Source organism: Nerophis lumbriciformis, linkage group LG36 (assembly GCF_033978685.3).
Source record: "Nerophis lumbriciformis linkage group LG36, RoL_Nlum_v2.1, whole genome shotgun sequence".
In the NCBI taxonomy this organism is placed as follows: Eukaryota; Metazoa; Chordata; class Actinopteri; order Syngnathiformes; family Syngnathidae; genus Nerophis; species Nerophis lumbriciformis.
The window spans coordinates 8485001-8502341 of record NC_084583.2 but is presented as its reverse complement, the minus strand read 5'-3'; the positions used below and the strand labels follow the sequence as shown (position 1 = coordinate 8502341).

General features: G+C 39.5%; 1 protein-coding gene across 1 annotated transcript; it reads right to left on the bottom strand.

The window, feature by feature from the left end:
* Positions 1 to 3280: 3280 nt before the first annotated feature.
* foxo4 (forkhead box O4) lies at positions 3281 to 16579 on the bottom strand. Its single transcript, XM_061930083.1, has 3 exons — positions 15097 to 16579; positions 11418 to 12857; positions 3281 to 5311 (listed from the first exon to the last, which is right to left on the bottom strand). The coding sequence occupies exons 1-2, from the start codon at positions 15532 to 15534 to the stop codon at positions 11430 to 11432; spliced, it is 1866 nt and encodes a 621-aa protein (XP_061786067.1). The 5' UTR covers positions 15535 to 16579; the 3' UTR covers positions 3281 to 5311; positions 11418 to 11429.
* Positions 16580 to 17341: the final 762 nt, after the last annotated feature.

Sequence of the window (17341 nt, the reverse complement as noted above, 5' to 3'; positions counted from 1 at the left end):
AACTGACAGTTGACTGGTAGAAAACAAAGATGCTAAACTGACAGTTGACAGGTAGAAAACAAAGATGCTAAACTGACAGTTGACAGGTAGAAAACAAAGATGCTAAACTGACAGTTGACAGGTAGAAAACAAAGATGCTAAACTGACAGTTGACAGGTAGAAAACAAAGATGCTAAACTGACAGTTGACAGGTAGAAAACAAAGATGCTAAACTGACAGTTGACAGGTAGAAAACAATGATGCTAAACTGACAGTTGACAGGTAGAAAACAAAGATGCTAAACTGACAGTTGACAGGTAGAAAACAAAGTTGCTAAACTGACAGTTGACAGGTAGAAAACAAAGTTGCTAAACTGACAGTTGACAGGTAGAAAACAAAGATGCTAAACTGACAGTTGACAGGTAGAAACAAAGATGCTAAACTGACAGTTGACAGGTAGAAAACAAAGATGCTAAACTGACAGTTGACAGGTAGAAAACAAAGATGCTAAACTGACAGTTGACTGGTAGAAAACAAAGATGCTAAACTGACAGTTGACAGGTAGGAAACAAAGATGCTAAATTGACAGTTGGCAGGTAGAAAGCAAAGATGTTTTCCTGCTCAAATGAGCGGACTGTAAAAAATAGGAATCGGGGGATTACTTTTCACAAGTAAGATTTAACATTAACGTACTATTGGTTGTATTTTGTGAAAATAATATTACGGAGCAAAGATCTTCAATAGTACTGAAATCATAGCTGCTAACAAACAAGAGTATGACCGTAATAGAATTGCTTGTCAATGAAATTAATTACATTTAAACATTTCATACTTGTCATGCTTTCAGTGTGCATATTGTATATAGTTCTCTGCAAACCTATGAAATGTTCTATTTTGTCTTCATTATTTTGTCAGAATGCACCAGAATGCTTCATTTGTATGTGAAAATCACAAAGAAATTTTCTGGGGGAGGATGACGCCCCTACAGGGGTTTCGTTCACAAACTTTCAGCCCCACCTAAAACAAAATTCACCAGCCGCCCCTGATTATGATGCATTCTCATTTAAGGCAAAGTATAAGACAATACTTTCTTAACAGTATAATTGTAACCAGGAATAAGTCTTCAAGTAACAATATTCAAATACTAACATTGTTGGGTGAGACAGAAGTTGGTTTTATTCTGAATCCAGTTAAACAGATTGGTGGTTTTAGCTGATATAAAGACTTTCAGGTGTTTATGTTTAAGTATTTGGCAGACGCTTTTATCCAAAGTGACATACATAAAAAATACATATAAAACAATCACTGTAAACATGATCATTTAAGGGAAGAATGTAATACAAAATATCAATACAAAGTGTCAAGACAGAATAAACTCTCTGCTGCTGCAACAACAGAGATACAGTCTATATAACAGACCTGGGCATTCTGCGGCCCGCGGGCCACATCCGGCCCTTTGTGCGTCCCTGTCCGGCCCGTGTGAGGCCAATCATAAATTACAAAATAAATTTAAAAAAGTATCTATGTCGAGTGTGCAATACAACGGTGCTGATTTTGTTTTGAAAAGTGTTATTTGTATTACTTCCGTGTGGACGTATGCGCGTGCGTGATTGTGAGTGAATGTGAACAGCGGCAATCACAAATTACAAAATAAAGTTTAAAAAACATCTATGTCGTGTGCGCAATACAACTGTGCTGCTTTTATTTTGAAAAGTGTTATTTATGGACGTATGTCCGTGTGTAACCTGTGAGTGAAAGTGCACAGCGACAACTGATGCACGGTTTACACCCAAGACGCTAAAAAGAGAAAAGTTGATGACATGGACTGCCAAGTATTTCTTTACAGAAATTAAAGGTAAAGCTGTGTGCTTAATGTGTGGTACACAGGTTGTTGTGTTTAAAGAATATAATTTGAATCGCCACTAAATGACGAAGCACGAGGAAAAATACCGGAATCTGTCTGATGAAGAGCGCGCAAGGGAGGCTGATGCGTTGATGGTAAAACTGCAAACCCAACAAGGACTTTTTGCCAAATTTCACAACCCCAGAGATGCAGCCATCAGGACAAGTTTCGTCATTTCTCACAAGATCGCCAGAAAAAGTAAGGCGTTTTCTGATGGAGAGTTTATTAAGGAGTGCTTATTGGACTTTGTTGCGCTGATATGCCCGGAAATTTGGAGCTTCAGCTGAAGAACAGAACGGCCGACTTTGACTGTTTTTCGCTGGCTTTGGATGAGAGCTGCAATGTACGTAACACCGCCCAGCTGCTCATCTTCTTACGTGGGATAACTGCAGACTTTCAAATCACGGAAGAGCTGGCAGCCATGCAGTCAATTAAAAGGGACAACCACAGGTAATGACTTGTTCACATAAGTAAATGCGTGTTTGGACATGTTAGGACTGAAATGGGACAAGCTGGCAGGTGTGACAACAGATGTTTGTCCAAATCTGACGGGGGAAAATGTTGGACTTTTAAAGAGGATGCAGGATAAACTTTAAATTAACCCTGTGCAGAAATTGTGTAGGAGTAGTGTAAGACAGTGTTAAAAATAAAACCATCAAAAGCAATCTGTTTTTGGTATAAAGTTAAGTTAGGTTAAAATAAAGTGTTATTATTATAATTAATTATTATTATTATTATTTATCTTACGGTATATCAAAAATAATATTGAGCAAAATGTAATTGAAATATTATCGATGTGGCCCTCCAGCAGTGCTCGGGTTGCTCATGCGGCCCCCGGTAAAAATTAATTGCCCACTCCTGGTCTATAAGATATATAGATATCTAATTTATTCATACATTGTTTATTTAGGACATACGCATGTATATATAACCTAATAATATTGTTTCTTCAACTTAAAAATAGCTGACCGTTTTTTCCCCTTCTCTAGGATTATATTCCCAGTTTTGATCTCGGACGTCTGGTCACTTATAGCATATAAGAAAATTCTATTCCTGTTAAGCAAACTATGAATGATAAAACATGTGTCCTTTATCATAACTACACTATGACAAAAAAATGCGTGAAAATCAGTGGTATTCAGTGAGGTAAGATGAATTAAATGCGCTGATAGTTCATTGCCAAATGAATTGCACTGAGTGGAGTGGATCACCACTCCAAGATGGCGGCCCCGCGTCTCGTCAGCGCCAGTAGGCAGTAGCGCTTCATGCTGCATACCCTTAGAACATGTCTGTGACTTGAGTAACCAACACATGGCAAAAGTGTTTTGCCAAAAATAATTTAATTTTTGGTTAATAGCAACATTTTGCATAAAAGGAAAGACCCCAAAGGCAGTTGAGTAAAGAGGGTTAAAGCAGTTTATTGACTTTTATTCTTGCTGTTTAGAACGCTTTGTCAGGTCTAGCTTGTCTTAATGTGGAAAAGGGGGATCAAAAAATGAACAAAAGTGGCTTACAAGCAAATCATCCACCTCCTATAGGAGACTTTTACAACATGTTCTAAAATACTGAATATCATGGGGCGAGTTTAGATTTCAATCATAATGGGGACTAATAGCTACTTAAAAGCGATAAAGGGAAGAAAATATACAGAAGAAAAAGGGGGAATGATGACACACCTTTTTAAGGAAGTCAACTAAATACAACATCATCTTCAAATCAATCAAATAGTTTGAATGATTGGGACATTTTGATCTGTTTAAGTGACCAAGTTGGGGACTTATGATATATAAAAACAAGAGGATTCTTCCAGGCAACGTCCAGCAAATTAAAATCTAAACAAAATACACCCTGATTCGCATCCATCCAGCACCACTCAAAAGCAGGAAAACAATACATGATTCTTTTTTTTCTTTTTTTTAACAGTGAAATGATTGAATTTAACTGTACATGACCGTCTGGTGAACAGCAAAATTAAATACAAAAACACAAGAAAGAATAACATCATGCTAGTGTTTTACATTGGCAGAAAGCCCCCACCACCCTGGAAAAAAAAAAAAGAAGAACTAAAGTACTGAAATGCATAGCGGGAGACTTCCTTCAACACTTTTTAAAAGACACAAATGTTGGTTTCCAGTCGCGACAGAATATATGTAAAATAAATACATTTACTTTTTTTTTTTTCCTTTTTGCTTTTGGAGCGATCATGAGAGGTAACGGTTGTGTGTTGTTGTTTTTTTCTCGTTGTTTTTTTTGAGATGAGATGCTGAGAAGCTAGAAAAATACAAAAACCCGGCAAAGAAAGCTTATTATGTACACTGTGTCAGGCCCGAGTGCTCCCTAAATGCCATGCAAATGCAAATATTAGTGTTCCTTTGGTTACGTAAAAAAACAAAAACATCTACATGCATTTTACAAAAATAAAAAGTGTAGAAAAATTGCAGTTATCTGAAAAAAATGCATCCTCCAATGTAAAAAAAAGTTATTAGTAATATATGTAGCATCTCTAGTATATTAAAGCTATAACCAAATATACTTTTTCTTTCTTTCGGGTTAGCACTAAAAAGTGATGACATGAAGCTGCCAACCCTTCAACAATTTCTTTTTTCTTTAAAATTTCCTTCAAGATGTCATTAAATTATCTTGATAAATCTGCATAGCGTGTCATTATGTGCAACTTGTACATTACATGTCTCAATGAAATGTAAAAAAATAAAATAAAAATAAAGAAATATAATCCCTGTGGTGCAGCAGGGAACATAAGTGCTATAAAAATGCACAAAAAAAATCCATCAGGTAGCTCATTTTAGAACCAACTGATTATTTGTTGGCAATTTCACCTCAAATGCCCTAAAAAAAATCACATTACTTCATGGTATTAGTTAAACTGCACAACAGGTTTAAAAAGAAAACAACCTAACTTGCATCAAACTACTTTATGCACCGGGTGGAAGTTATGAAAAAAACTGCGATTAGTGTTGATTCACCCCAAAAAAGCCACAATGTATCGTCTTGAATTGAAATCGTACTTGAAGTCTGCGTGTCGTTGTACCGATCGCTCGTGCTGGAGATGGTCCTGTGGGACGGGGGAAAAACTGGCCACGATGAGTTGTCGCAAAGCATGGCGCTGTGCCACAACATGGCGGTCACACGTCCACCTTAAAAGATGCTTGTGCCCAGCATCTTTCTTTAAAAAGAAGTCACGTCTTTAAAAAAAAAGTCCTCTCTGAGAAGGTGAGGACAGTGTGTGCATAGGAGAGACTCCACTCCTTCTAGGAGTTCTACTTCCTGTCCGTGTCTTCTTCCTGTCGTCCAGGTCTCGTCTTGGCGGGCGACGTCTGCGGTCCTCTTTAGCGTCCAGGCTGGTGCGGAGGAAGGTGGTGGAGGGGTTGACGTCAGCTTCGGGGGGACAGAGGGGTGGGAGGACATGTCCTGGAAGACACAAGGTTAGTAGAATGTCATTCAAAAACATACTGGCCCGAATATAAGACAGCACTTTTAATGAACTTTAGTAAAACTTAATAACCATTTAGACCCCGATATAAGACCACTCTGAATGTAAATATTACTAGTACATTATATAATTACCATATTGACCCCAATATAAGACCACTGAATGTAAATGTTACTAGTAAATTATATAATTACCATATTGACCCCAATATAAGACCACTCTGAATGTAAATGTCACTAGCAAATTATATAATTACCATATTGACCCCAATATAAGACCACTCTGAATGTAAATGTCACTAGCAAATTATATAATTACCGTCGTGAAGTGAATTATATTTTTATAGCACTTTTTCTCTAGTGACTCAAAGCGCTTTACATAGTGAAACCCAATATCTAAGTTACATTTAAACCAGTGTGGGTGGCACTGGGAGCAGTTGGGTAAAGTGTCTTGCCCAAGGACACAACGGCAGTGACTAGGATGGCGGATGCAGGGATCGAACCTAGAAGCCTCAAGTTGTTGGCACGGCCACTCTACCAAACGAGCTATACCACTCTGAATGTAAATGTTACTAGTAAATTATATAATTACCATATTCACCCCAATATAAGACCACTATGTTACTAGTAAATTATATAATTACCATATTGACCATAATATAAGACCACTCTGAATGTAAATGTTACGAGTAAATTATATAATTACCATATTGACCCCAATATAAGACCACTATGTTACTAGTAAATTATATAATTACCATATTGACCCTAATATAAGACCACACTGAATGTAAATGTTACTAGTAAATTATACAATTACCGTATTGACCCTAATATAAGACCACCCTGAATGTAAATGTTACTAGTAAATTATATAATTACCATATTGACCCCAATATAAGACCACTCTGAATGTAAATGTTACTAGTAAATTATATCATTACTGTATTGACCCTAATATAAGACCACCCTGAATGTAAATGTTACTAGTAAATTATATAATTACCATATTGACCCTAATATAAGACCACTCTGAATGTAAATGTTACTAGTAAATTATATAATTACCATATTGATCCCAATATTAAGACCACTCTGAATGTAAATGTTACTAGAAAATTATATAATTACCGTATTGACCACAATATAAGACCACTCTGAATGTAAATGTTACTAGTAAATTATATAATTACCGTATTGACCAAAATATAAGACCACTCTGAATGGAAATGTTACTAGTAAATTATATAATTACTATATTGACCCCAGTATAAGCACTCTGAATGTAAATGTTACTAGTAAATTATATCTTCACCATATTGACCACAATATAAGACCACTATGAATTTTACTAGTAAATTATATAATTACCATATTGACCCCAATATAAGACCACCCTGAATGTAAATGTTACTAGTAAATTATATATTTACCATATTGACCACAATATAAGACCACTCTGAATGTTACTAGTAAATTATATAATTACCATATTGACCCCAATATAAGACCACTCTGAATGTAAATGTTACTAGTAAATTATATAATTACCGTATTGACCACAATATAAGACCACTCTGAATGTAAATGTTACTAGTAAATTATATAATTACCATATTGATTTAAAGTCACCTGCTAGAGAATGAGGAGTGCTTTAAACTCTGCATGTTTATAGACAGTAGAAAGTGCATTACTTACTGTACAGGGCCAAATATAAGACCACCTTAAATATAAATGTTACTGAGAAATGATTTAACTAGAGTTTTGACCCAAATATAAGACCACCCTGAACATAAATGATACTAGACAGTTATGTCATTACTATATTGACCCAGACCACTCTGAATATACATTTTACTAGAGAGTTATTTAGCTACCACAATCACCCTAATAAAAGACCACCTTAAATATAGATAGTAGACAGTGCATTACTGTGCAGGGCCAAATAGAAGACCACCCTTAATATAACGTTTTTTAATTACCACACTGACCCAAATAGAAACCACCCTAAATAGAAATGTTACTAGAAAATGATGTAATTACTGCATTGACCATAATATAAGACCACTCTGAATATAAACGCTAGAAAGTTATGTAATTATTGTACTGACCCTAATATAAGACCATCATGAATGTAAATATTACTAGAAAGTTATGTAATTATTGTACTGACCCTAATATAAGACCACCATGAATGTAAATATTACTAGAAAGTCATGTAATTATTGAACTGACCCTAATATAAGACCACCATGAATGTAAATATTACTAGGAAGTTATGTAATTTTTGTACTGACCCTAATATAAGACCACCATGAATGTAAATATTACTAGAAAGTTATGCAATTATTGTACTGACCCTAATATCAGACTACAATGAATGTAAATATTACTAGAAAGTTATGTAATTACTGTACTGACCCTAATATAAGACCACCATGAATGTAAATATTACTAGAAAGTTATGTAATTACTGTACTGACCCTAATATAAGACCACCATGAATGTAAATATTACTAGAAAGTTATGTAATTATTGTACTGACCCTAATATAAGACCACCATGAATGTAAATATTACTAGAAAGTTATGTAACTATTGTACTGACCCTAATATAAGACCACCATTAATGTAAATAATACTAGAAATTATGTAATTATCGTACTGACCCTAATATAAGACCACCATTAATGTAAATAATACTAGAAAGTTATGTAATTATTGTACTGACTCTAATATAAGACCACCATGAATGTAAATATTACTAGAAAGTTATGTAATTATTGTACTGACCCTAATATAAGACCACCATGAATGTAAATATTACTAGAAAGTTATGTAATTATTGTACTGACCCTAATATAAGACCACCATGAATGTAAATATTACTAGAAAGTTATGTAATTATTGTACTGACCCTATTATAAGACCACTCTGAATATAAACGCTAGAAAGTTATGTAATTATTGTACTGACCCTAATATAAGACCACCATGAATGTAAATATTACTAGAAAGTTATGTAATTATTGTACTGACCCTAATATAAGACCACTCTGAATATAAACGCTAGAAAGTTATGTCATTATTGTACTGACCCTAATATAAGACCACCATGAATGTAAATATTACTAGAAAGTTATGTAATTATTGTACTGACCCTAATATAAGACCACCATGAATGTAAATATTACTAGAAAGTTATGTAATTATTGTACTGACCCTATTATAAGACCACTAGTAAATTATATAATTACCATATTGATTTAAAGTCACCTGCTAGAGAATGAGGAGTGCTTTAAACTCTGCATGTTTATAGACAGTAGAAAGTGCATTACTTACTGTACAGGGCCAAATATAAGACCACCTTAAATATAAATGTTACTGAGAAATGATTTAACTAGAGTTTTGACCCAAATATAAGACCACCCTGAACATAAATGATACTAGACAGTTATGTCATTACTATATTGACCCAGACCACTCTGAATATACATTTTACTAGAGAGTTATTTAGCTACCACAATCACCCTAATAAAAGACCACCTTAAATATAGATAGTAGACAGTGCATTACTGTGCAGGGCCAAATAGAAGACCACCCTTAATATAACGTTTTTTAATTACCACACTGACCCAAATAGAAACCACCCTAAATAGAAATGTTACTAGAAAATGATGTAATTACTGCATTGACCATAATATAAGACCACTCTGAATATAAACGCTAGAAAGTTATGTAATTATTGTACTGACCCTAATATAAGACCATCATGAATGTAAATATTACTAGAAAGTTATGTAATTATTGTACTGACCCTAATATAAGACCACCATGAATGTAAATATTACTAGAAAGTCATGTAATTATTGAACTGACCCTAATATAAGACCACCATGAATGTAAATATTACTAGGAAGTTATGTAATTTTTGTACTGACCCTAATATAAGACCACCATGAATGTAAATATTACTAGAAAGTTATGCAATTATTGTACTGACCCTAATATCAGACTACAATGAATGTAAATATTACTAGAAAGTTATGTAATTACTGTACTGACCCTAATATAAGACCACCATGAATGTAAATATTACTAGAAAGTTATGTAATTACTGTACTGACCCTAATATAAGACCACCATGAATGTAAATATTACTAGAAAGTTATGTAATTATTGTACTGACCCTAATATAAGACCACCATGAATGTAAATATTACTAGAAAGTTATGTAACTATTGTACTGACCCTAATATAAGACCACCATTAATGTAAATAATACTAGAAATTATGTAATTATCGTACTGACCCTAATATAAGACCACCATTAATGTAAATAATACTAGAAAGTTATGTAATTATTGTACTGACTCTAATATAAGACCACCATGAATGTAAATATTACTAGAAAGTTATGTAATTATTGTACTGACCCTAATATAAGACCACCATGAATGTAAATATTACTAGAAAGTTATGTAATTATTGTACTGACCCTAATATAAGACCACCATGAATGTAAATATTACTAGAAAGTTATGTAATTATTGTACTGACCCTATTATAAGACCACTCTGAATATAAACGCTAGAAAGTTATGTAATTATTGTACTGACCCTAATATAAGACCACCATGAATGTAAATATTACTAGAAAGTTATGTAATTATTGTACTGACCCTAATATAAGACCACTCTGAATATAAACGCTAGAAAGTTATGTCATTATTGTACTGACCCTAATATAAGACCACCATGAATGTAAATATTACTAGAAAGTTATGTAATTATTGTACTGACCCTAATATAAGACCACCATGAATGTAAATATTACTAGAAAGTTATGTAATTATTGTACTGACCCTATTATAAGACCACTCTGAATATAAACGCTAGAAAGTTATGTAATTATTGTACTGACCCTAATATAAGACCACCATGAATGTAAATATTACTAGAAATTATGTAATTATCGTACTGACCCTAATATAAGACCACCATTAATGTAAATAATACTAGAAAGTTATGTAATTATTGTACTGACTCTAATATAAGACCACCATGAATGTAAATATTACTAGAAAGTTATGTAATTATTGTACTGACCCTAATATAAGACCACCATGAATGTAAATATTACTAGAAAGTTATGTAATTATTGTACTGACCCTAATATAAGACCACCATGAATGTAAATATTACTAGAAAGTTATGTAATTATTGTACTGACCCTATTATAAGACCACTCTGAATATAAACGCTAGAAAGTTATGTAATTATTGTACTGACCCTAATATAAGACCACCATGAATGTAAATATTACTAGAAAGTTATGTAATTATTGTACTGACCCTAATATAAGACCACTCTGAATATAAACGCTAGAAAGTTATGTCATTATTGTACTGACCCTAATATAAGACCACCACGAGTGTAAATATTACTAGAAAGTTATGTAATTATTGTACTGACCCTAATATAAGACCACTCTGAATATAAACGCTAGAAAGTTATGTCATTATTGTACTGACCCTAATATAAGACCACCACGAGTGTAAATATTACTAGAAAGTTATGTAATTATTGTACTGACCCTAATATAAGACCACTCTGAATATAAACGCTAGAAAGTTATGTAATTATTGTACTGACCCTAATATAAGACCACCATTAATGTAAATAATACTAGAAAGTTATGTGATTACCATATTGACCCGAATATAAGACCAATGAATGTAAATGTTACTAGAAAATCATATAATTACTGTATTGAGCCAAACCTAAGACCATCCTGATTATAAGCGTTTGTAGAAAATGATTTAATTTCTGTATTTACCCTAAACTAATAAGAACTCCTCAAATATAAGACAACCTGCATTTTTCGGTTTTACATAATTACCAAACAAAATCCAAGAGACTTTTTTTTAAAGATGATGTTTTCAAGATCGATTAAAAATAACAACTGTTACGTATTAACCCAAATATAAAACAACTGTTATTTGGAAAACTATTTTAACACAATCTAAACATTTGTCCTGAGAGGCGTGGTCTTATATTAGCAGTACTGTAAGGAAAAAAAGAATACCTGGCAAACTCTTTAGCTGGGCACCCAGTTGTGGGCGGAGCCCTGGGTGGTGGCCGGCCCCCCGTAGCCTTGGCCCCCGGGCAGGATAGGATCAAAGTTGAAGTCGATGCTGTCCCCGTCCATGAGGTCGCTATTGATGATGTAGTCCACGTCGCAGTCCAGGTTCTCGGTGAACATGTCCACGTCCAGGTCCGTGGGCAGTCTGTCCGGCGCGGCCTGGAAGCAGGACGGCGCGCCGAACTGAGCCACGCTCTGCAGGGCGGGGTTGGCCAAAGGGACGCCGTGGTGAGAGGCCACCGGCTGGATGGCGGCGTGCTGCGCTTTGAGCGCGGACATCTGAGGCAGGTCTTGGGACATCCCGGACAGGATCATGCCCAGGCCCATTTGAGAGTGATGCTGGTGTTGATGGTGCTGCTGATGGTGGAGGTGCTGCTGCATCTGAGCCTGAAGGCACCTGGACGCCACCGTGTTGGCGTCCAGGGCTTTACCCAGCAGCAGCTGATTGGGTTTGGGCCGCACGCCCACCACCGAAGAACCCAGACCCATGAGGCTGGGATTAGGCATGAGGGGGTCCACCTGGGTCATGAGGACGTCGCTCGGAGGAGGAGAATCCGACGTGAGCAGCGCCTCCAGGCTGGAGGGCACGTGGGCTCCGTAGTGTGCCGACCCACGGGAGTTAGGGTTGAAGAGGGAGTTGCTGAAGGTGGAGGGCTCTTTGTTGCCGGCCCCCACGGGGGTCTGGGTGGCCGTGTGGGGGGACGTCTGCGAGGGCTGCAGCTGGTGAAAGGCGGAGAAGCCCGAGCCGCGGGACAACAGCGTGGAGGCAGACGGCAGCGGGGTCGGGGGCGCCGGGGGGGCGGTGCTGGGGCTGGCGCCGCCCTGCTGGCTGGTCATCAAAGTCAGTCCGTCTATCAGATCCAGCTCCTCCATGAGGGTCTCGGTGAGAGTGGGGGTCAAGGCGCTGGCGGCGTAACGTCCTAGCAGCCCGTCTTCGGGGAGGTTATCGTCGTCCTCCTGGCCGGGAGCGATGGGGGACAGACGCCCGCTCAGGGTGCTGGCGTTGGAGCTGGTGCGCGGCCGGAAGGTGGTCCACATGTCGCCGTCGTCCAAGCTGCCTCGAGACGAGGGGCTGCTGCTGCTGACCCCCCATTTGGGAAACGGTTGAGACGACCCGGGGCTGTCCGCGCCGGTGGAGCCGCCGTTGCCCTCGCCCTGCAGCGCCCCGCCGGCCCCCGCGCCCGCCTGCTTCTTGGTCTGCTTGGCGCGCATGCGGCTCTTCAGCAGTTTGCTGCTGTTGTCCATGGAGGCGGCTCGGCGGCGCGGCGCTTTGCCTGTCTTACCGCCTTCGGGGTTGAGCATCCACCAGGAGCTCTTGCCCGTGGTCTCATTGTGGACACGCAGGAATTTGTTGTGCAGCGACAGATTGTGGCGAATTGAGTTCTACAATTAGAGACAGAAGAAGAAGAAAGACATAAATGTACATCATGAGATGCTACACCTTTTTTTTTACTGCTGGTTCTCGAACAGCGGGACCAGTACCAAATCACCACTAGATGGAGCCAGATACAGCCAGTGGCACCAGAGCCGTTCCAAGATAATTTGGGGCCTTAAACATAATTTTTGGAGACCCCCCCACCCTCACTGATTAAAACTTACCTATTAGCGCGCTAGTTGTCAGCGAGCGATGAGTGCGCTAATAGTTAGCTAGTATTTAGTGCACCAGTTTTCAGCTAAAAGCGGCAGTTGTCAGCTAGCATTAAGTGCGCCAATTGTCAGCTAGTGACTAGCACAACAGTTTTAAGCTAGCAACAAGTGCGCCAATCGTCAGATGGTGATTAGCGCACCGGCTTTCAGCTACCAAATAGCGCGACAGTTGTCAGGTAGTGATGAGTTCGCCAATAGTTAGCTAGCGCTCTGCGCGCAAGTTATCAGCCAGCAATTCCTAGTTTGTGAACCCGTTCTCAAACAATGGCAATAAAAACTATTCTGATTCTGATTAGCGAGCTAGCTATCAGCTGGTGAGTAATGTGGAAGTTGTCAGCTGGGGGTTAGCGTGCCAATTGTCTGCTAGCGATAAGTGGGCCGATAGTTAGCTAGCGTTCAGCGCACCACTTTTCAGCTACCAAATAGCACGCTAGACTGCTAGCGGTGAGTGCGCCAATAGTTAGCTCGCGATTGACTCAGAAGTTCTCAGCTAGCGATAAGTGCGTCGATAGTTAGCTAGCGATTAGCGCACCCTTTAAGCGACCGAATAGCACCCTAGAATGCTAGCAACGCACGCGCCACTTGCCAGTTAGCAATTAGCATACTAATTGTCAGCTAGCGACTAGCACAACAGGTTTTAACTAACAACTGCGCCAATCGTCAGATAGGGATTAGCGCCCCGGCTTTCAGCTACCAAATAGCGCGACAGTTGTCAGGTCTTGATGAGTTCCCCAATAGTTAGCTAGTATCAGCCAGCAAATAGCGAGCTAGCTGTCAGCTAGCGACTAGCACAACAGTTTTAAACTAGCAATAAGTGCGCTAATCGTCAGATAGCGATTAGCGCCCCGGCTTTCAGCTACCAAATAGCGCAACAGTTGTCAGGTATTGATGAGTTCGCCAATAGTTAGCTAGTATCAGCCGGTAATTAGCGAGCTAGCTGTCAGCTAGTTAGTAATGCGGCAGTTGTCAGCTGGAGGTTACCGTGCCAATTGTCTGCTCGCGATAGGTGCGCGGATAGTTAGCTAGCGTTCAGCGCACCACTTTTTCAGCTACCGAATAGCACGCTAGACTGCTAGCGGTGAATGTGCCAATAGTTAGCTAGCAATCAACGCCGCAGTTGTCAGCTAGCGGTTAGCGCGCCAATTGTCAGCTAGCGATAAGCGTGTCGATATTTAGCAAGCGATTGGCGTTTTCAGCTACCGAATAGCACGTGAGACTGCTCGCGGTGAGTGCGCCAATAGTTAGCTCGCGATTGACGCCGCAGTTGTCAGCTAGTTAGCGCGCCAATTGTCAGCTAGCGATAAGTGCGTCGATGGTTAGCTAGCGATTAGAGTGTTCAGCTACCGAATAGCACGCTAGAATGCTAGCGATGCGCGCGCCGCTTGCCAGTTAACAATTAGCGCAATGATTGTCAGCCAGCGATTAGCACAACAGGTTTTAGCTAAGGATTAGTGCGCTAGTTGCCATTAGCGACACTATACTGTATAATTTTAATATATTATATATATGATATATACTTATATTATTCACATGTGAATAATGCTGTATAATGGACTGTATTTATATTATTCACATGTGAATAATGCTGTGTAATAGACTGTATTTATATTATTCACATGTGAATAATGCTGTATAATAGACTGTATTTATATTATTCACATGTGAATAATGCTGTATAATAGACTGTATTTATGTTATTCACATGTAAAAAATACCTAAGTATTTATTGTCTATTGTGAGCGAACTGTGGTGCTGAATTTCCCCCAGGGATCAATAAAGTACTTTCTATTCTATTCTATTAGTATTGCACAATAACAAGGTACCTTTAGGAGCAATTTAATTGAAAACACAATTTTACACAAGACGTACAGGTCGGGAGTCCCCGCTCCACCTATCCATGGGTCTGGGGGTCCTAAGCCTGGTAAAGGTTGAAGACCCCTGGTCTAGTTTGTATGATGGTGTTGTGTTCACTGACCTTCCACCCAGCTGAGCTGTTGCTGTCTCCTTTATCTCGGAAGTAAGGCACCGTCTTGACCATCCAGTCATAAATCTGGGCCAGAGTGAGTCTCTTCTCGGGCGAGTTCTCTATGGCCTGGCTGATGAGGTCCGCATAGCTCTGGTTGCCCCACGCGTTGCGTCGGGAGGACCCCTTGCGGGGCGTCGCGCCGGCCCCGCCCACTCCGGCCACGGCTCCGCCCTCGGACGCCGGCGAGGCTTTCCCCTGCTCGGACGCGATTGGCTGCGGCTCGGGCTTGTCCTCGTCCGCGGGCGGGGTCCCCGCGGCGGACTCGGCGCCGTCGGGGGCCTCCTGCTTGACGACCGAGATGTCGGGCCTGGGCAGCGGCCATGTGCAGGAGCGGGGCCGGCTCTGCGGCTCGAAATCTGGGTCAATGGGCGGCACGAACTCCTCCATAGTGACGACGCTCGGTCCTTCAAGACCCCCCGAAAAACGCGTCTTAAAACCGCATCAACCCCCAAATGTTACGGGGGAAAAACAATATGCTGCTAAAAAAGACGTAATAATCCGCGCACACCAATGGCTCCAGTTAATCCTCAGATTGGAGATTAGGGAACCCAAATAATCTCCTTAATACTAACTATCATAAACCTTCTGATTTGTATCGGAGCTCCTTTGTTTGGGTGGAATAAAAACAAAACAATATTGGCTCTGAAATTAAAAACAAAATATGATTCAAACTAATCCAGTCACAAAATGTTTTAATGTGTAGGAGTAAACAGGAAGTTCCTGTTGCAAAGTTATTTTACTAAATAAAGTTTACACTTGACGGGATTATCTGGTTGATGTTACAACTTGTAAACAACACCGTAAAAAAAGATGCAGCTGAAACTTTTTAAAAAGTATTAATGTTTAAAAAAATAACTATAATGTTAGTATTACTTACGGAGACGAACAATATTTTAGGTGTGGACAATCCGCCACATGTCGCCATCTGCCATGTTTCCACTCGTGCCGCCGCCGCACACCACGCCACGACGAGCGGCTACCCGACGCCTCTCCGCCGAGGCCCGGAGCTCCGAACCCGGCTCCGCTCCCGCGGTGTACTAGCGGGCTGCCTCTCCGAATGAAGCCTCTCCGCTGATTTAGTAACGGTTTAGCGGGAAACGGCCTTCCCGGCTACGTCGCTGCGAAAAGTCCGCCGCACCGCGACGTTAGCCGCTTTAAGCTCCCGCTTGCTACTCCGGAGTTTTACAACGCGCCGAAAAGTCCTCCGAGAGCCGCCGGGAACTCGCTCAAAGTAGCCGATTCGCGTGGGCGGCGAGTTGGGTAAAAGTTGCTGTCGTCACGCCGGTCCAAATATTCACTCCTTCAGCGTCTTTTAGCAGTTGTTTGCTTTTGTTTTGTTTTGAGTCGAGGCGAAGACTCCCTTCTGACGTCTGTTTACCACTGTCAAGTAAAACGCTGTGCGCATGCGCGCGGTGGCATGCTGGGAAATGAAGTCGTTCGGCGAGAAGGTAGGCGTAAACAAGCCCAACCTTTTATTAGCGCATTGTGTAACATTTTATGACACCGTCCTGAATTCTCGGTACACACACGGCAATTGGGACATGGACAAACGTGTTTTTAATCCAAATATCTGATGTCATTAGTTTATATCAGTTACAACTTCCATGTTCTACTTTTCCTTTATCACTGTAAAATCTACTCGTATTAGCCTATTGCACACATGATTCTGTCATTCATTAATTTATTTTCCAAACCACTTATCCTCATTATTACCTTTTTTAATCTGGAATTTTTACTGATCATTTGAAACTCTTCTTGGGTTCTTAATTTTTATTATGTTATTTTCTATTTTATTTTACTATTATTCTCACTATTTCATGTAATAATTGATCATTTATACTTCATTTTTACATACATTTTAAAATATGTTCCATAATATTTTTAGACTGCGTTAGAACAGGGTTCCCCAAACTATGGCCCGCGGGCCAGCGTCCAGGATCCAGCCTGTGGGAAGTCCCAAGTAAAAATGTGTGTTTTTGTTTTTTTAATTATTGTTTTTTTAAATCTGTCCTTTCTAATCAATTTTCCACCGCTTGTTACTCTTGGTGTCTCCTAGCGGCTCAGGCAAGTCATCCATCCATCCATTTTCTACCGCTTGTCCCTTTCGGGGTCGCGGGGGGTGGTGGAGCCTATCTCAGCTGCATTCAGGCGGAAGTCGGGGTACACCCTGGACAAGTCGCCACCTTATCGCAGG